Source organism: Hemitrygon akajei, chromosome 4 (assembly GCF_048418815.1).
Source record: "Hemitrygon akajei chromosome 4, sHemAka1.3, whole genome shotgun sequence".
Lineage (NCBI taxonomy): Eukaryota > Metazoa > Chordata > Chondrichthyes > Myliobatiformes > Dasyatidae > Hemitrygon > Hemitrygon akajei.
In genome coordinates this window covers 145290694-145312458 of record NC_133127.1, presented here as the reverse complement: position 1 = coordinate 145312458, position 21765 = coordinate 145290694, and the positions used below count along the sequence as shown (strand labels likewise).

At 41.2% G+C, this 21765-nt stretch overlaps 1 protein-coding gene across 1 annotated transcript in view; it reads right to left on the bottom strand.

Moving 5' to 3' along the window:
- The window catches only part of slc9a2 (solute carrier family 9 member 2), a 97380-nt gene extending 77684 nt beyond the window's left edge, over positions 1 to 19696 (bottom strand). Inside the window, exons 1-2 of the mRNA XM_073043518.1 lie at positions 18976 to 19696; positions 5633 to 6096 (exon numbers count right to left, since the gene is read on the bottom strand). Of these exons, the coding sequence (XP_072899619.1) occupies positions 5633 to 6096; positions 18976 to 19273 (762 nt within the window). The 5' untranslated portion in view covers positions 19274 to 19696. The remainder of the gene's footprint in view (positions 1 to 5632; positions 6097 to 18975) is intronic.
- Between the last annotated feature and the right edge of the window lie 2069 nt (positions 19697 to 21765).

Below are 21765 nucleotides of genomic sequence, written 5' to 3'. Positions count from 1 at the left end.
GGGAGGAGTTTTAAAAGAGGATCGGAGGAGGTATACTTTTCACACTAATAGTAGTCAGCATCTGGAGCTGATGGTGGAGGGAACAGTAATAATATTTGAGAGGCAACTGGGCAGGTACTCGAATGGAGGGTTATGGAATTAAGGCAGACAAGTGAATTTAATGTAAATAGGCATGATAGTCCGCACAGACATGGTGGGCTGAATGGCTTGTTTCAATAATGGCAGCAAGTTGATCACTGCAAATTCACCAACTCTAAAGCTTGGCAGCAGTTCCTCCAGCGTTCATGTATTGTTCCAGGTTTCAGCATCTCCCTTAATGTTCTCAGAGCCTTCTTGACGAGAAAAAAAAATCCTGCTGAATGCCTAGCCTAAAACACTCAAAATAGTGAAGCATCATCCACAATGGCATTTAGTGCAAATGCAGGCAGCACATGACAGTTCAGTATATACGTATAGTAAAGGACCGTACACTGCTAACACTAACCATGTATGCTCAGTGCATCTGTTCCCTCAAAAACACAAAGATTGGATTTAAATTCACTAAATGTCACTAACACCTATTGTCTAAATGGCCGATGATGCCTTTCAACATGCCAGTTTTGGGTAAGCATGTCCTTCATATGCAAAGTGGCGATTGCAAAACTCAAAAACAAATGTACAATGCTGTGCTGAGACTGATCAATGAGATCTTACAGCTCTACACACATCACCTTTAACAGGATGAGAAAATACAGTTCACCGATGAAATGTAGAAACTAATGGTCTATAACTGGCATCGGTAGTGGCAAATAGACAAAGGAATTACAAAACCAAAGCTGATATTTTAAAAAGCACATCCAAAATTTGAATTAATGTACAGTGCCTTAAAAAAGCATTCAGCCTCATTTCACGAAAATGAGTATTACAACTAGGGATTTTGATTAATTTAACTGAGAAGTTTTATTTGTGAATCATATGCTCCTTTCTTCACAGTTGAACCCAGAAATCTGTAAAGCATGAAAAACTAAAAATCCAAAACCTGAAACGTCAGCAGTCCAAAAGCATTCATTTTTGCTCAGTACTGAGTACTCTCGCAGCTATTACAGTCAGTAATGTTTTTGGATAAGTCTCTATTAACTTTGCATAACGTGATGGTGCAAGATTTTCCCATTCCTCCTTACAAAATTGCTCAAGCTTTGTCAGGTTATTTGGGGAGCAACAGTGGACAGCAACCTTGAGGTCTTGCTGGAGATGTTTGATGGGGTTAAGGTCAGGACTATCACTGGGCCACACAAGGACATCAATTTTCTTCAGTTGAAGCCACTCCATTCTGGCAGAGTACTTTAGGTGTGGTCCTGCTGAAGGACAGGCTTCCTCCCCAGTCTAAGCTTTTTGGCAGAGGCTAACAGGTTTTTTATCCAGGATCTCTCCATGTTTAACAGCATTCATCTTTGCATCAATCCTGACCAAATTTCCAGTTTCTGCTGCTAAAACGCATCCCCATGGGCCGGTGGTACTTGGCTGTTGTGCAGTATTAGATTTACACCACACGTACCATTTAGAGTCAAGGCCAAACAATTCCACTTTAGTCTCATCTGACCACAAGAGCTTCTGGCACATAAGACCGTGAGATATAGGAACAGAATTAGGCCATTTGGCCCATTGAGTCTGCTCCACCATTTCATCATGGCTGATTCATTTTCCTCTCAGCTCCAATCTCTTGCCTTCTCCCCGTATCCTTTCATGCCCTGATGAATCGAGAACTTATCAACCTCTGCCGTAAATATACATAAACACTTGGCCCCCATAGCTGCCTGTGGCAAAGAATTCCGCAGATTTACCACTCTCTGGCTGAAGAAATATCTCCTCATCTCCATTCTAAAAGGATGCCCCTCTATTCTGAGGCTGTGTCCTCTGGCCTCTAGTATTTCCCACCATAGGAAACATCCTCTCCACATCCACTCGGTAAAGGCATTTCACCATTCAATAGGTTTCAATGTCACCCCTCATTCTTCTGAATTCCAGTGAATACAGGCCCAGAGCTGTCAAACACTCAATCTTAGTATCTTTACAGCATCTTCTAAGTGATGTTTTACAAAGTCTTTCTGGGCAAGGATGTGCTTTTTTTTAGCCAAGGGATTCTTCCTTGCCATTCTTCCATGAATACCCTTTTTGTTCAAGGCCTTAGAGTTTGTGGAGCCATAAACTTCATCTCCAGGTGCAGCCACTAACTTTTGCAGTTTACTTACAAATTTGGCTCCCTTACAAGTGCTATTCTTTTCCAGCAACTAAGTTTAGATGGGTAGCCTGTCCTAGGCAGTGTGGCTATGATTTCACATTTTTTCTATTTTTTCCACAATGGACAGCACTGAGTTCAGAGGTATGTTCAGTGGCTTTGAGATGGTCTTGTACCCTTCCCCAGATTTGTGCTTCCCTGTTCTAATTTCCCTGACTTGTCTTGAATGCTCTTTTGTCTTCATTTTGGTCTGTAGAAAATCTACCATACTGTTTGTTGGACCTTACAGAGAGAGGGGGTACTTACAGTATTCCTGTGAATTCATTGAAAACAGGAGGTCCTCCAATTTTCCTTATCATCGAATTGGGTGAGTTGGTAAGGTAATATATTGCTACTGAGGAAAGTTAGCACAGGAATTAAAAAGAGAATGAATACCTTTGCAGCCTCACAATTTTGGTTTTTAAATTTGTAAAATGCTTACAGGCTTTGGAATTTTTATTTTGAATTGACGTGATGCACAATATTTCGTAGATTTCCTCAAAAAATCCTACTTTAATATATTTTAAGTTTAGAAAATATATTGTGGCAGTAAAATGTGAAAATAGTTGTTGAGTCTGAATACTTTCTCAAGGTAATGTAAATAAGACCACAAATTTGGTTTTATTTAAAATTAATTTTGCATTCAAAGCAGTAGGTCAGAATATTAATAGAGGTGTATGCCAAAACATGAGGTTACCCTTTAATAAAATTACTGAAGGCCTAGCTCATTGTGAACGGTCACCTAGCAACTGCACTTACATTCGTATTCAGGCTCACCTTGTTTAACCACGTTCAAAACTAATCAAGCTTTTCTCAGGAAATGAAGAATGAAAAGAATTGGTGGTTTTAGTTAACTGCAGTAGGCTTTCTGCTATCTGACACAAATGGAACTTTCTGAAGAAGGTTCCTATATTGGATATCCTTTACGTTACGTCAGTCAATAACAGAAATTATTAGAAATATTTCACCATACCTTATTTATCATCATCATTATGTGCCATATCGTATGACATGGACGATCATGGGTCGCATAACCAGGATTTGTGATAAGCACCAGCTGCTCAAACAACCATCCACCACCTGCTCCTATGGCTTCACATGACCCTGATCAGGGGACTAAGAAGGTGCTACACCTTTCCAAAGGGTGACCTGCAGGCTAGCAGAGGGAAGGAGCACCTTACACCTCCTTTGTAGTGGGTATTCCCACCAGCTACCCAAGTAACAATACTTTATTATGGAACTAAAATCATTTATAAAATCAGTCAGTAATAAACAATTTCAAGTGTCAATGTATAGGTAACAAAGTGGTGTTCATTTCTGTTCCATAAACATCAAAGGAAACAAAATAAAATTAGCCATGGCCCAGAAAAAAACCCAGTTTAATCTTCCATCATTTGGATTGCATTAAAAGATGTTGTGAGAGCAATTGCTATGCAAGCTTTAAAATAGTTCATCCACTAATAGATCATGAGTTATTAAATACATGGGTTTGTAGCGGTGTGCTACACGCAGCGCTGCAATAACGACACGGAGTCGGTGAGCTGCAGTTACAAAAAAGCTTTATTCCAACTTCGCGGCCTCGCTTTAAAGCCTTCCTGATCCTGCCCTCCCCGTGTATTCACAGTCCCGTCCCGCGCGCGGGCTTTTCCCCTTGCTGGTGAAGCAGGCTTGGCGCCCTCTTTGGGACCTGCCTCAATGCCGGTGTGAGCCGGTTCGAGTGCGCTGGGAAGTGGGTCGCCACAGGTTTACATTTGTGAGTCACAGTTGACCATGGATGTTGCATCCTAGCTGTCTAGATATGCAAGCCTGGGCAGTACGATATGGAGAGCAAGCTCCCTCTGCTGAACCCAAAGGAATGGCAGAGACTGATATAGTTCGTTATTAGAAGCATCGCAGGACTTAAGAGTCAACATTAAACTCAATGTAGGACTACCTTAGGGACTCCTGCTCTGGATTTTTTAGCTCAAGAGTTTATTCTTGAAGCCTTCCCTATGAGTGGGTATAGCCACAAGGCAGTGGAGGTTTGAGATCAGTTTCCCTTCTCCTAGATGAGATAACCCCATCTGCCCGAAGCGACTGGTTTTAAGGTGCCAGTAACCTACCTTTGCCCCTCTCCTGTCAGTAGAAATGGTTCCACTGACCTTAGTAGCTAAGCTACATGTGAAGGCCAGGAGTTGGGCTTTGTTATTAAAAGCTATTTGAAGCACACGTCATTGGGAGCATTTAGTAGGTAGTGGAAACTTGTCCCCATTTACCACCCCCAGCGATAACAACCTTAAGGTTTTACATTTACATTAAGTATTAATACAAATGTGCTGAGCGATGTTTAATCATGAGATTTTTAAGCAGGTGGAGGTGGGTTAAGAAGGAATGAAAATATACATAGGTGTAAAGAAGAGACCATTCATGGCAAGCCTATTTCACACCTTCAAATCATGTTTGATTGGTGCTTAAACTTAATTCATCTACATTTTCTTTATGCCTCAGCTTTCAGCAACTAAAATCTATCAATTTTAAAGCTTAAGTTGATTCAAAACCAGTGACTTTTGAAGCCTCTGGTTCCAGATTTCCATTTAGCACTGTGCTTCCCAATTACTCACCTAAATAGTTTACTGTAATTAATTTTAAAATGTTTTGGATTCCCCACTGGCAAAAATAGGACATCTTTTTAACCCTAGAAAAATACTATTGAACACAATTAGATTAGCACTGAAGTCCTCTGAGAAACAGGAATGCAAGCCAGATCAGCTTTTTTTCTTTAAAGCAAGTTACCTGCAATGTGCCTCTATTTTCTGGAATGCTGAACTTGGGCAAGAGGTCTGGGCACAGTAGCTTAATCCACTAAAACCCAGATAAATCGTTCTCTACCTGTAAATTATCTTTCAGTGATTTATGTATACCAACAATTCAATCCCTTCACTGTTCCCAATTTCCTCACTTCAACAACATAATCAGGCCTTCTCACTTTAGACTCAAATCTCCACACTGAAGTCCATCTACCACAGGTTTGACACTTCTATATGCATATGCCCCTTTTAAATTCCTGCCCCCATCTATATCAGTTACATCGTATATTGACATCTGATTGGAAGAAAAGAGGTGTGAACAGCTTTAAAAGACAACTGAAGTAAAGGATAATAATAAGATTACTGGATGAGGAACAAAATATTGTTGTATTTGATCAGTTCCTTGGATGAACAGAAGATGAATTCCTTATTATTTGATGAGCATCTAAGATAAATCAGGTCTTGAGGAAAAGAGTTCGTTGGAGAAGTTAATCGTCAAAAAAATAGGATGGGATGTTAAGGGAAGGGATCTTCAGAGACAGAAACAATGGTAAGTATATACAAATTACTGGATAATGACTGGATTACTTACCACAGTGACAGCATCATTAAGCAGTGACTCCCCAAATACCAAGATATGAAGTTGTTCATTTACATGAATTTCTTCAAAGACAGCTAAAACTGCCACAGGGTCCACAGCTGAGATCAAACTTCCAAAGACTAAGATCTGCAGGAGTGTGATGTCACTCAGTTGAAAAGCCTGGATCTGACATATTCCATATAGTGACAGGCTGATGCCAATTATGTTCCATACGGTTCCAATCACAGCATACCACAAGATGGTCCCGATATTTTCAAAGAAGAGCCTGCCGGGCATAAAGTAGCCTGCATCTAGAACTATGGGTGGCAGTAAGTACAGGAAAAATACATCTGTGCTCATAACAGGAGGAGATCGCTCGTCAGCTCCAAAGATAATTCCTCCCACTAATAGCCCGATGATGATCAGCAAACAGCTCTCTGGCACATAAGTGGCGAGTTTATGATAAAGGTGAAATCCTGTGAGAAATGCAAAATAAAAAATGTTAGCCTATTAAAAGAGCAATTCAGTAAAGTTATGGTTATTCAGTAGAAGAATCTTTTTTAGATTTTTCTTGGGTTGAAATGTTAGAAATCTGAGCTATAGACAGAAAATTCTGAAATGCTCAGAAGATTCTTTGCAAGTAGAAATGTTTTAGGTCAATGATCATCTAGAGTTACTTCAAATAAGGGCCGAATGGGGTGTTCGTTTACAAGGTGTAATGATCTCAACAAATCAAAATAAGATTTCTAAAATCACACAGAGCAGTGACAAAATTCTACTGTAATTATGTACTTTGAAAAATATAGGCAGCAAAATACTATTTACTTTGGGTAGAAAATGACTCATTCATGCATTTCCTTACTGTATGCAGAAGCTCCTTTGCACAGTAGTCTGGTTTATGATATTCTCTGCTTCAAATGCAAGTAAGAATGATGGCACTCCAAAAGAGAAATTGTTAGTTAAAACACATAAGAAGAAAATATTGAAGATTTCTGTTTGAAAGGTGTTACACTTTCTTACCCCTTGAACTGCCATTACTGAATGTGATATGAGGTGGAAATAATTACTTGTTATTAGTTCAAAAGTAAATTTTGCTCATAATAAAAACATAAACACAGAAGAATAAACACTGCAAACCTCTTTACATTTTTAGTGATATATGTGCTAGGAAATACTACTGCAGGTTTCCAGAAAAAAACTTTGCATAAATAATTGACTTTAGAGGATGCAGGAGAACTTAACTGTGGCAATTTAAATTTTGCATGTATTTGCTTAGGTTAAATAAACTACCACTTCAAACTGGGTAGGTTAGTTCAGGGAAATCATGTTGCCCTAGCCAATAAGTTATCCCAATCAGAATCAGGTTTATTATCACTGTGTCGTGAAATTTATTAACTTAACAGCAGCAATACAATGCAATAAATGATAATATACAAAGAAAAAGAATTAGGTAGATCAATTACAATAAGTATATAAATGTATATTAAATAATTAAAATAGTGCAAAATAGAAATATATATAACAAAAAGGTGAGGTAGTATTCATATGGCAGAGGGGAAGAAGCTGTTCCTGAATCACTGAGTATGTGTCTTCAGGCTTCTGTACCTCTCTCCTGATGGTAACAATGAGAAGAGGGCATCTCCTGGGTGATGGGGGTCCCTAATAATGGATGCCACCTTTCTGAGGCACTGCTCCTTGAAGACATCTTGGATACTATTGGCTAGTACCCAAGATGGAGCTGACTAATTTTACAACTTTCTGTAGCTTGTTTTGGTCCTATCCAGTAGCCCCCACCCCCTATACCAAACAGTGATGCAACCTGTCAGAGTGCTATCCATGGTACATCTATAGAAATTTTCAAGTGTTTTAGGTGACAAACCAAATCTCTTCAAACTCTTAATGAAATATTACTGCTGTCTTGCCTTCTTTATAGCTGCACCGATATGTTGGGACCAGGTTTAATCCTCAGAGATCTTGACACCCAAGAACTTGAAATTGCTCACTCTCTCTACTTCTGATCCTTCTATAAGGATTGGTATGTGTTCCCTCATCTTAGCCTTCCTGAAGTCCTCAGTCAGCTCTTGTCTTACTGACATTGAGTACAAGATTGTTGCTGCAACACCACTCAACTAGCTGTTATATCTCACTCCTTCATGCCCTCTCAACTCCATCTGAGATTCTACCAACAATGGTTGTATCATCAGCTGATTTATAGATTGCATTTGAGCTGTGTCTAGCCACACAGTCATGGGTATAGAGAGAGTAGAGCAGTGGGCTAAGCACACACCCCTGAAGTGCACCAGTGCTGATCGTCAGAGTGGAAGAGATATCACCAATCTACACAGATTGTAGTCATCAGGTTAGGAAGCTGAGGATCCATTTGCAGAGGGAGGTTCTGTAGCTGATCGATCAGGACATAAAATTTGGTCATGCATCACATTGCTCTATAAAAATGAGCATCTATATTCAACTATGAAGGTGGTACATGGTACTATGAAGGTGGTAAACTGTTACTTAAGCTTGGTGGATTACTCCAACCCTCAAGGGATTGTGTTACTGTATGTATTTCCTCATTTTAAAACTGTAGTCTATGTATGGAAAAAGATTTCAACAAAAAAATAGAAATAAATTGTCAGCACATTATAATGAGTGTAGATCCCACAGTTTACTGCTCGATAATGAGCTGAGAGGCCCACAGCCACAGACTTGGACAAGTACCATAAATAATGAGTATTACTCCAAAGAAGTAAATACCGGAGTTACTGAAGTGCACTGTAGTCCAAGATAATAGGGAAGCTGTGCTGTTGGTAATTATTGTAGGCTACTCCCAGAAACCTGAAATACTGAGCAGGGACAGGATTAATGTGCTTGAAGTAACATATCCTGGGCAAGCTCAGCATTCAATGAAAGAGGATGAGAGAAGCAGTGAAGTCGTCTCGTCTTTCTTTCCAGAATCAGCTGCTTCGCCTCTTTGTTTAACACCATAACAAGGGAAGGAGACAGACACCCAGCTGAGTCAATGGTATAAGTGGAGATGGTGCCTGGGTGGGTCAGAAGCCCAATCATGAGTCAGCACCAGAAAAGAGTGTGATCATATAGAAGAGTGGGTGGCAGCTCTGAATAATGTGGAAGGCAGATAGCCTTCCATGTACAATGCCACTGGGTCTGGAACAGTCAAATGTACAGCGATAAAATCAGTTGAGAGTGCTGTGCCAATTAAAGCAATGTCATCACAAGAAAAAGTGAAATGAATTAAGGCCTCCAAATCTTGGAGTAGGAAGATCAGAAGGATTTCAAAAAAGGTCTGAAGCAGACTTTGACAGCCCTTATTTGATATAAATGGCTGATAGTATCAGATTACATTTAATTAGAAGTCAGCAAAACTTTACTTCACAACTAAATGGTGGGCAAAAAGTGTACCCCAATTTAATGAGAGTGAAATACTGGGTTGCAGAATCAGTGTGGCTAAAGAATCTAGAAGTGCTATTTGATCTGCTGAATACTGTGTAGAGAGGAAGAGTTAACCATTTCAGGCCAATTACCTTTCAAAAGAGCAGCAAGGGACAAGAGAAAATCTTATCAATGAGAGAAGCAAAGCTTCAAGCTGAGTATTCGCAGAAGAGAAGCAAAAGTGAATTAAACAAACGGAAAAGTAAAACAAAACCTTTGATGCTGAAAATGTGAAATAAAAGTAGAAAGTGCCGTAACACCAGTGGAAAGAGAAACAGCTAATGTTTCACATCTGTTGCCTTACATTTGAACATTAACTGAAGTAGTTTTGGAAAGTGCCTGGAGTTCCCCTCTAGTTTCTTAAGAATGTTTAGACTGATACTTTTGCAAATGGACAGGAGCCAATAATGGTGAAATGTGATCATGAAGCATTTCATGGAAATATGAGTAGTGCTACTATGACTAAGCAACAGCTCTTTACTCAAGTCTTCTCACTTCTCCTGTACAAGATGCATGTAAATTTATAATGTTGTAAACATTTCTCGAATGATGTTTGTGCTATTGTACTTTCATTGTAGTTTCTCATAAACTTAGCTTGAATAAGATTACTCACTTCAGTCAAAGTGCTTCTTCTCAAATTGACTTCTCTCTGCAAGATATGGATACAAATTTTCCTCGCCATTAACATAAAAGTAGTATAGCTGCAATATATTATGCTGAACAAAGCATGCCATAAACAGATGACATGCAAGACTAAACGAGCTGCCATAAAATATCTAATCAAATAGGTAACTTCCAAAAGCACCTCTTGGAAAAATTTTGCTTTGCACTTCCTCAGATCAACAAATTATTTATAACCAAGTGACATACGATTCAACATGATTCAAGTACATTTATTATCAAAGAATGTATAATTATACACCTTGAGATTTGTTTGCTTACAGGCAGCTCCAAAGCAAGTAACCCAAAGAACCCAAGACCATAAAAGAGGAAAAAGAAACACACATCGTGCAAACAATGGAAGCAAATGACAGCATTTCGAATGGGACTGAGTCCTTAGATCCACTCCCCAGAGCAGCCGGAGTAAACCCAAGCTTGATCATATTAGCTATCTCAGTTCATAATATTAGCGGGAGAAAAACACTGCAAAACACGCAGAGACGACAGCCGCTGGAGAGAGGAATGAATATCGCTGGAAAGCGAGCAAAATCAATCTGACCCTCGCCTCTGGTCACGACACACAGGCTTTCCAGTCTATCTGGACCAGCGCTTAAATTGTCCAAGCACCACCTAGAGCCTCACTCTAGGACCCGGGCCCCAGCGCAGCGACACGCTTGGGCCGCACAGTCCAAAGCCATTCTCAATCTTGCCAAATTGGCTCAGAGCTTGGAGTGGTCAAACCTTGCACCCGGATTAGGTGGACAGGCATCGAAACTCTTCCACATCAACTCCTCTCCAAATCATTCACTCCAACAGTGACAGCAATATGAACTCCACCTGTGACCCTGTCTTGAACATGGTGCCCCTCGGTTTTGTGCCCATCCTTCAAATCAGCTTCGTCTCTGCTTGCTTTTTTATTGTTTGAGGTGATAATTGACCACATTTTACTTCAGAAAAGGTGTTATTAATAATATAGTTATTTTATATATATAGTTAAAGTGATATTAGCTATAGTTACAACACTGTAAATATCTGAACATGTCAAGTCAAGAATACGGTTTAAATAAAAATGCACCCTGTTCTCGGCTTTAGGGTACAACAAGAAATAAAATGCTCAAGCCCTCTGTATTCAGATAATAACATTATTTCTGATTTGGTTTTCTGCCAATTGCAAATAGGATGGACATTAAAGCTTCCATAAGTCTCAATACGGCACTTCACTCTGCCTTATCAAACCAACTCATTCTGAATCATTAAGTGCCATCATTGTGGATTTGTCCTTCTCAAGAGGTACTAGGATAATACCAGAACAGTGAATTCAAATCATCAAAAAACTTAGGTCATTAGAAAAAATATATTTACTTTTAGACAAAGAAATTAAGTAGTGAGCTGATAATAGACTCAAATTATGCAGAAGTCTCATAGCATAGCTGAGATCAGCTTTCCTTATGTAGGCAAGTTCAATATTGAGGAATTGCCCACCATCATCCCCGTGCCGAAGAAGTCTTCAGTGTCCTGCCTAAATGACTACCGTCTCGTTGCACTCACATCCATCATCATGAAGTGTTTCAAGAGGCTCATCATGAGGCATATCAAGGCCCTGCTGCCCCCCTCACTGGACCCCCTGCAGTTTGCATACCGTCCCAACCGCTCAACAGACGACGCCATTGCCATCACCCTCCACCTGGCCCTAACCCACCTGGACAAAAAACATACGTTCGAATGCTGTTCATAGACTTCAGTTCAGCATTCAACACAATCATCCCTCAGAAACTGATTGGAAAGCTGAGCCTACTGGGCCTGAACACCTCCCTCTGCAACTGGATCCTAGACTTCCTGACTGGGAGATCTCAGTCAGTCCGGATCGGGAGCAGCATCTCCAACACCATCACACTGAGCATGGGGGCTCCCCAGGGCTGAGTGCTCAGTCCACTGCTGTTCACTCTGCTGACCCATGACAGTGCTGCAACACACAGCTCGAACCACATCGTCAAGTTCGCCGATGACACGACCGTGGTGGGTCTCATCAGCAAGAATGATGAGTCAGCTTACAGAGAGGAGGTGCAGTGGCTAACGGACTGGTGCAGAGCCAACAACCTGTCTCTTAATGTGAACAAAACAAAAGAGATGGTTGTTGACTTCAGGAGGGCACAGAGCGACCTCTCCCCACTGAACATTGACGGTTCCTCGGTAGAGATCGTTAAGAGCACCAAATTTCTTGGTGTTCACCTGGCGGAGAATCTCACCTGGTCCCTCAACACCAGCTCCATAGCAAAGAAAGCCCAGTAGCGTCTCTACTTTCTGTGAAGACTGAGGAAAGTCCATCTCCCACCCCTCATGCTCATCACATTCTACAGGGGTTGTATTGAGAGTATTCTGAGCAGCTGCATCACTGCCTGGTTCGGAAATTGCACCACCTCAGATCACAAGACCCTGCAGTGGATAGTGAGGTCAGCTGAGATCATCGGGGTCTCTCTTCCCACCATTATGGACATCTACACTACACGCTGCATCCGCAAAGCAAACAGCATTATGAAGGACCCCACGCACCCCTCATACAAACTCTTCTCCCTCCTGCCATCAGGGAAAAGGCACCAAAGCATCGGGCTCTCACGACCAGACTATGTAACAGTTTCTTTTCCCAAGCTATCAGACTCCTCAATACCCAGAGCCTGGACTGACACATTACTGCCCTATTGTCTTGTTTATTATTTATTGTAATGCCTGCACTGTTTTGTGCACTTTATGCAGTCCTGAGTAGGTCTGTAGTCTAGTGTAGTTTTTTTTCTGTGTTGTTTTTTACGTAGTTCAATTTAGTTTTTGTACTGTGTCATGTAACACCATGGTCCTGAAAAAACGTTGTCTCATTTTTACTATGTACTGTACCAGCAGCTGTGGTCAAAATGACAATAAAAGGGGCTTGACTTGACTATAGAGATGAAGTGCAGGTATTCACAAATAAAGATTATTATATGAAATGGTGCAGGACACAGATATGGTTCAGGGAAAGTCTCAAACAAGAAAAAAGTGGATTGAAAGTTATCTGGGCAGATTTCTGTGTCATTTAAACTTCAGCAGAGACATGCTTACAATACTAAATGTTTTGTTTTCAAATCCTCGGAATAATGAGCAAAAATCAGAGAAGTTAGCACTCTATGGATTTTGGAACCCTAAAATTACATTATTGTAATTGTAAATTACATAAAAGTACATTATTGTCGAATGATGCCAACAGAACATCACGTCCTAACCTACGTAATATTTCGCTTCAGTACACATTCAAACACATTCAAACTCTATTTCAACAAGCCAGCAACAATTTTGTTTTTGGGTGGGAGATCCCCTCTCATCCTTCTAAATTCCAGAGCACACCAACCCATTAGACCAGATGACCTGAAGAACAGATTTCCTTTTCCATAATCTACAAAGCTCTGTATAATTGGACCAAAACTTTATTATGCTTGTATTCGAAATTAAGTGAAATAAAGACAAACTTTGTCTTCCTAATTGTTTCTATGCCTGCATGTTAATTTCTAAATCATGGACCTCTAAGTACCAATATTTGAAGTCTTTAACTTTAATACTTCTTTATCTAATTCAAAAGTAGACTATTTTACAATTCCATATATTGTATGTTATATATTACACTCCAACTCAAATAACCTATCCTCATTTTCAACCTCACTAATTTTCCTAACTAGTTTATTACCAAAGCCAAATATAGATTACACTATCACCCACCCAAGTGTAATACAGATCAGAAACAGCCTAAATATACTTCATTCTCTAATTCCCAGTATTTACACTGCTAAGAATCTTCAGTGTTTGGCAGTATTTTGAGCTGTGAGAAGGATAGTGGCAGGGTGCATCAGTATATAAACAGAATATAGAATAGCCATTGTATAACAGATAAAGCTGAACACAGATGAATGTGAGAAGATGCATTCTAGTATGAAAAATGAGGAAAAGTAATATTGAATTACGAATACAAAAGGTCAAGGGGCAGAGAGATAGGTTTGCATAAATCATTGAAAGCAGCAGGTTGGGTTGAGAAAGTGGTTAATAAGACAGTCAGATCTGTGATTTGGGAATAGAGGGAGAGCACAAAAGCAGACATTTCATCCTGAACCTCAGTACTTAATGTGAAGCTGGATCAGTATTTTGTCAATTCTGCTCACCACATTAACGGAAGGATAGGGAGGGGGTCCAGCAAAGACTTATAAATATGATTCCTGAGATGAGGGTTTGTAGTTACAAGGGCCGGGCAGAGACACTGAGACCATTCCTCTGGAAAATGGGCGATACACATGTATAAAAGATCATATCAGAATCAATAGGAAAGGGGATTGAGGACTAGGCATGAAAGGTACAAAATGAAACAGAAGAGAACTTAGAGGAATGACATGAGGAAAGATGATTTCTTTCCCTCCAAAACCCTTCTTCAACAGTGTGTGGCTGAAACCTGGTAGTCACTGCCTACAGAAGTGGTAGAGACTGGTTCCATTGTGGCTTTCAAGAGGAAAATTCACAAATATACAGTGACATGGAGAAAAAATTACAAGGCTTAAAAGAAAAATGCTATTGGATGAAATGAGAGAATATACAATGGTGCTGGTTTACTTCTCTGACTGATAGCCCATAAGTCAGAACTAGTGGTGTTCCCTAGAGGTCAGTGCTAGGCCATTTGCTATTGACGATCTACACAAATGCTTTGGATGAGAATTGACAAGGCATGGTTAATAAGTTCACAGATGGACGGTATCATTGACAGTGAAGTCAGGATTTACAGAGGGATCATGATCTGCTGGGTAAGACATTCTTAGTTAACAGCAGGGCCCAGAGGAGTGTTGTAGAACAGAGGGAACTAGGAATATTTGCATTGTAGGTAGACAGTGCAGTGAAAGAATGCTTTTGAAACACTGGCATTCATCGGTCAGAGCCCTGAGGATAGAAGTTGGAAGTCATTTTGCAGTTGTACATGACATTGGTCAGGTCAGACTTCGAACATTTTGTTCAGTTTCAGTCACTCTGACATAGGGAAGATGTCAGCAAGCTGGAAAGAGTGCAAAGGAGATGTTGCCAGGACTAAACTATAGAGAGAGACTGAGCAGGTTGGGACTGTTTACACTGGACCACAGAAGAATAAATGATCTTATAGAAGTGTTTGAAATCATGAGGGGCATAGATGGGATCAATATTTTCTCAGGATTGTGGAAATTAAGAATTAAAGAGCATAGATTTAAGGTGAGAAAGGAAAAATCTAATAGGAATCCATGGGGCAATTTTTCATCCTGAGGGAGGTCAGTAAATGGAATGAGTTGCCAGAGGAAGTGGTTGAGGCAGGTACCATTTGAAAGGTACAGTACTTGGATAGGTACATGGATATGAAGAGAATGGGCCAAACATGGGTAGATGAAAATGGACTTCTTAAGCCAAAGGACTTGTCTTCATGTCATATGACTTTTTATTCTGGTGGAGAACACCTTTGTCATCATGCACATGATAGGGTAAATGGCCTCTGTATGCTATTATCATTCTGTGACTTTATAAACAGGCTTGCCAAACTAAATACATTGATGACATGCTGATCAACAGGGTGGAATGCACAATATTGTAGTGTAGGGATAAGTTCTTTTAAACACACTATCTGAGCTTGTTCATAATAGTTGGGTGCAGGTCAATGACATTAGACAACAAAAAGATGCAAGATAGCAGGAACAGATTGAAAGAATAACTTTAATAATTGTTGATCGGTGGCTGCAATGTCAAGAAATGACCACAGTAAGCTTAAGAGTAGGCTCACAACATTCATACTCAAACCCAGAGCAAGTATGAATTAAGGACAATTGCAAAATCTCAGGGAGTCAATTTTAGATGCATGTCTGAATGCATCAAGTAAGAGCACCTCCTTTTTCCTGTAAGGTGGACTGATGCCAAGTGAAACCACAGGTGGGGCTGATCAAGGTCATTGCACTCATACATAATGGTAATACTGCAATAAGATAATGGACTTGGTGGCTTCAGCCTTATCCTCACTTCTTTTAAACCTAATCTCTTTTGATTTTGTTATCAAAAGATAATGAATCACAGAGTAAACTGAGCACCCTGTCCACAAATGATAGTATATCTAATTTCAAGCACAAGTTCCAATTGGCTGTATATTACTGTATATACATTCTATATTCTCCCCCCTTGACCTCCACATTCAGTTGCTTTGAATTAAATATACAGAACAATTCACATGCTTTGCTTATATAAAAGCTGATACCCCAGCTAACTGCTACCCTTATACAGTGACAAAAGTAATCTCTCCACCCAAGTTAGATGTGCCACATATAAAAACAATAATTTTAGAAGGTTGCAAAATGCTCAGGTGAAATTAAGTATCCTCCCCTGGAAGCCTGTTCTTTGACAGATATGAGAAGTGGTGGACAAGTTTGGAGATGGAGAAAGAAGTATAATTCACAACCAACATGCTGGACAGGTTCAATAGTGGACAGAAGTGTGATTACACATTAAGCTCTTGCAGCAACTCCCACCAACCGATAAAGTACAGCACACAAGATGCCAGAGGCCCCAGATAAATGGGCTTTGCAATTGCTACAACTGTATAGAAACCTGCCAGAAAAACAGCTGAAATGTATATGCTGGAGAAACAAAATGACAAAAACAGACTTCCTCTTCAGAATGCAGAGAAAGGAATGTGTATGTGTTTTGTTTTCAGCTTATCTTTTAGAGATGGAAATGGCAGAAATTTAATAGAAAGTACAAAAGGATTGGTGGTGAGGGATGCAGGTGGTATCTTAGTAAATGAAATCGAGAAGATGATGTTACAATTGCAGACATGTTATTGAGAGAGCTCACTAAAGGAAAGAGACAAGTTCAAAATACTAATACAGAAATTACAGCCAACAGAGTAATGAAACAGAGAAACAGAGTCACAAAAAAGAGTCTTCTATAGATACAAGTACTATCGATGAAACAGCATTTGGGAATGCATAATAGATAGAAGACAAAGGAAGGATAACAGAAAGGGAAACACTAAGAGTATAAGACAGTAAGGATAAAGAAATCTGTTAGCAAAAAAAGAATTCAAGAAGATTAGAGCAATTTGAGAATAGAGCCTCATCAAAGGAAACAGGGAAACTGGGAGACTGTGCCTCACCCCAAGTTGATAAAATGCCTCACATATTTTTTCCAAAAATAAAGGCATAAAGTAAAACTCTGAATATCCAGCATCTTTTCGTTCAGAGATCATGATAATCCAGAACTTGGTTTCTTCATTAATCTAGAGGTTGATCTTCGGTTCTGGAGGATGTCAGGACCAGTTCTAGATTATGAGCCAGGTATGTGATTGGAACTGGGGTTGAAGTCCAAAATATGGGAAGTTTGAGCTGTTGAGTGCGGTGGGTGGGTGATAGGACTAGTGGTAGTATTCCTTTGCAGCTGGTGGACATTGCAAAGATGACATTCTGGCAGAGAGAAAGGCAAGGACCAAGGCAATTCCATCTCTGTTCAGTCTACAGAGTGAAATACAACCAGCCAATAAATGGCAGGATCCTAAGTGAGGGCTTCATTAACTATGACACAAGAGAAGGTGTGTAATATGCCGCTTAAATATAGACAACAGGTTGATGAAAGCTTTGGGGAATTCAGTTCCACAAAGAAATCGAAACAGTGGAGGCCAAAACACAAAGTGGTACAATCCGGTGGCAAACCAGGCAAAAGTGTTGCAGCCCAGTGAATTCACTGTAGCATGGCACGAGGACAAGTATGCCAGCACCAGTCCTAGCTTCTGCTATCCCATTGTAGCATGGCACAAGCATGCCAGCACCAGTCCTAGCTTCTGCTATCCCATTGTAGCATGGCACGAGCACAAGCACGCCAGTGCCAGTCCTAGCTTCTGCTATCCCATTGTAGCATGGCACAAGCACAAGCACGCCAGTGCCAGTCCTAGCTTCTGCTATCCCATTGTAGCATGGCACAAGCACACCAGTGCCAGTCCTAGCTTCTGCTATCCCATTGTAGCATGGCACAAGCACACCAGTGCCAGTCCTAGCTTCTGCTATCCCATTGTAGCATGGCACAAGCATACCAATGCCAGTCCTAGCTTCTGCTATCCCATTGTAGCATGGCACAAGCACGCCAGTGCCAGTCCTAGCTTCTGCTATCCCATTGTAGCATGGCACAAGCACAGGTACGCCAGTGCCAGTCCTAGCTTCTGCTATCCCATTGTAGCATGGCACAAGCATGCCAGTGCCAGTCCTAGCTTCTGCTATCCCATTGTAGCATGGCACAAGCACAAGCACGCCAGTGCCAGTCCTAGCTTCTGCTATCCCATTGTAGCATGGCACAAGCATGCCAGTGCCAGTCCTAGCTTCTGCTATCCCATTGTAGCATGGCACAAGCATGCCAGTGCCAGTCCTAGCTTCTGCTATCCCATTGTAGCATGGCACAAGCACAAGCATGCCAGTGCCAGTCCTAGCTTCTGCTATCCCATTGTAGCATGGCACAAGCACAGGTACGCCAGTGCCAGTCCTAGCTTCTGCTATCCCATTGTAGCATGGCACAAGCACAGGCACGCCAGTGCCAGTCCTAGCTTCTGCTATCCCATTGTAGCATGGCACAAGCACGCCAGTGCCAGTCCTAGTTTCTGCTATCCCATTCTGCAATGTCATCACTTCCTTCGTCTGCTTCTTTACCCAGACTTTCTGTCACCTCTCTGAAACAATTTTGCTTTGGCTCAATGTCAATTTTTGTCTTTGAGCATGTTCAGTGAAATATCTTGGGATCCATATTAAAGACATAATGAATTTGATAATGAGCAGGTATTTTTAGCCCAATTTAGCCCAATGGTCTCCCCATTCTAAAAAAAAGTTTATTTTAAAAAACCCTTTTGATATCACTATGGCAAAAACTGTATTTTTTTAATATAGCCACTTTAGAATAAAAATTTCAAGGTGTAAATAAGGAAGTCTTCTCTATAGCTGCACATAGGTTTGATTTATGGATTTACTGAATGAGCAAATTACTACTAAAGGGAAAGAAAGGGAAAACTGAAGAACATGTGGAGCCCACAACAGCCAATTCACTAAAGCTGTGATTTAAACTGTAACATTTAGATTCGCCTGTTTAAGTGCCATTAACATAAAAACTTGATTTGTTTAATCACATCAAACAGCTGTTTTCCACTTGTGGAAACTTCCTTCAACATGATGCCAGTTTGTTGATCTTCTCAAACTTACCAATTTTAGCTAAGGAAGCCAGGAGTATCCAGAGGGTGATCTCGAATGGAACCTGTACATGGTAGTAATCCAGGGAGAAGACACTGAGTCGCTCCTCCTGATGTGTGGAGGTCGTAGCGCCGTAATATGTGTTAGGATCATGATGCCGTCCACTGCCTGACGTATCCTGGATATCAAAAGCCGTGTTGTTTCCAGAAGCATCCACAAAAGAGTTTAAAAAATAAGCAAGTAAAATGAAATAGACATGGAGCAATGAGCGGCAGTGTTTGCCAGTAATCCGGGATGATCCGCCGCCCATAGTCACAGTCGCTGAAATGAAATCAGCACTTTACTCTGCCAAAACGCACCAGCCAAGTTAATTACAGCGCATTCTGCAGTGTTAGAGTCAGTACATGGTTTGAACACATCCTGGCCTAACTCAGGCTGTAAAATAAGTCAACAGGAGTCCTCTAAACAAGTTGAACAGGTGCAACAACTTCCGCCCTCCGACGAACGTGCTGGTAGTTTAATTTTACAGCTCATTGATACTGACTGCACTTCCCCTTTCGGTGTATCAGGTAAATCAAGTCCTGTGCACGGAAACAACGAACGCAGAGCAATCTCGGTCTCGTTGACGAGCAGCTACAACCCTTGCTCAGCAGTCCGATATACATAACAATTCCTTAATGCCCCTGTATGGATTCCGTTTTCAGTTTGGGTGAAACATCAACTGATACCCAAACAACCTGTGGCAGTAGTGAGTCCCACCTGGCCAGGTAACGCGTTTGCCTGCTCACAGGAGAATACAGAGATCGAAAGGCGTGTAGGCAAATTTTGTAGGGCGACTGTAATATTAGACGTTATTTTCATTCCCGACGCTCTTAAATTTACATTAAACAACTTTAGGAAGGCGATTTTCACTAAAGGCTGTGAGGCTACGGGAGGGCGGTCTAATATGCAAAGATATACAAGAGACTGCAGCATCGGCGGGAGGGAGGGAATTGTCCTGATTTAGGGCTTCGATCGGAAACGTCCTTTCCTCCCACCGATCCTGCTCGGATGTCCTCGGACACATTGTGCTTGGCGGTCCAGTGAGCACTTGATTGCTAAAAGCAGAAGGACGGCATTGATTTGGAAATGTCCGTGGATGTGAACCTTGTATTTCTGCCGAGGATTTTTTGAATGGAGATCTGCGATGCGGACATGTCAAGTACTTATAGGTAGAAGGGACATTTATAGTAGCACTGGAAGCTGTACTGTTATCAAAACATAAAATGGTTTATTCCAAGAGCAGTTTCTTCGAATCCCAGAGTCAACATGAAGCAAGCCCTTCACCCCACCCAATCTGCATTAACCGCCCATTTACGCGAATGCTAGGTGAATCTCATTTTTCTTAAACTCCCCATATTCCTTCAGATTGGAATGTAGAAGGGCACAGCATAAGAACAGGCCGTTCGGCCCACTATGTTGCGCTGAACCAGTAAAGCTAATGTCACCTAATCCCTTCCGTCTGCCTCTGGTCCACATCCCGGCATTCGCGGCTCATTCACGTGCCAGAGAAGAGCCTCTTAAAATTCTCTACCGTGTTCATCTCCAGCGCATTCCAGGAACTGTCTGTGGAAAATCAAAAATAAAATTCGACTAGCACATCTTCTTTGAACTCCCACCCCCCCCCCCGCCCCCACCATCTTAGAACTAGACAGTTGAACCCTGGGATAAAGATTCAGTACCAGCTATTTACTCCATCTATGCCGCTTATAACTTCGTAAACTTGTATCAGGTCTCCCCCCCCCCCCCCACCCCAGCCTTTACTGCTCTAAAGAAAACAACCCAAGTTTACCAAACTTTCCTCATACCACACGATCTTCATTCCCTATAGAATCCTAATAAACCTCTTCTACACACTCTCCATAGAATCCACATCCTTTCTGGTAGGGAACGTGACTGGAAATGAATACCAGTACTCTCCATGGTGCCTAATCTGATACATAACTTTCTAAGTATTGAACTCAAAGCCTTGACTATTAAATGTAATCATGCTGTACACCTCTGTTACTACCCCTATTGACTTGTGCACCAACTTTTAGATTCTATTCCTCACCTATACACTAGGAGGCAAGTTACAGAAGCCTTTGGGTTATGAGAGGAAAGCCACATGGTCACAGGAAGAACATACAAACTCCTCACTGACAGCTCCTGAGCTCAGAATTGAACCCAGGTCAAGGTTATCACGAGGCAAGGCTTCTTCCAGCTGTGCCACTCTGCTGCCCAGTATTGCTGGATTATTTCATAAGTACTGTAAATGTTTTGGCTATTTATAACTTCATTTTGTCTCTCCTTGTGTTTGTTCTGCACCCAATTTAGACACCCTCCTGTTTTTGTGATTCCTCAGCCCTTTAGTCTCATTGAGAAAGGCGAAGGACAGAGACACTGGAATCTGGGACAAAAGAAAAAGCTGCAGGAGGGATTCAGCAGGTCAGGTGGTGTCATTGGAGGGAAACGGACATTCCGAGTTTCTGGTTGGGACTAGTCATCTGAATGGAAAGAGGGGAGATAGGTGGTAAAATAAGATGAGGGGGAAGGGGAGTCGAAGAGCTGGAAAGCAACAGGTGGATCCAGGTGAGGAGGGGTTGAAAGGCAAATTGGGCCAATGAATGGAGGGAAGGGTGGAGACTGCAACAGGGGCTGCAAGGTGATAGGTGACGGCAACAAATGATACAGATGATGGAACCTGAAATGAAAGCAAAAAAATCTGCAGCTTGGAAACAAATAAGAGAAGTGGCGTGCATTCACCAATACGCTTATGGACAG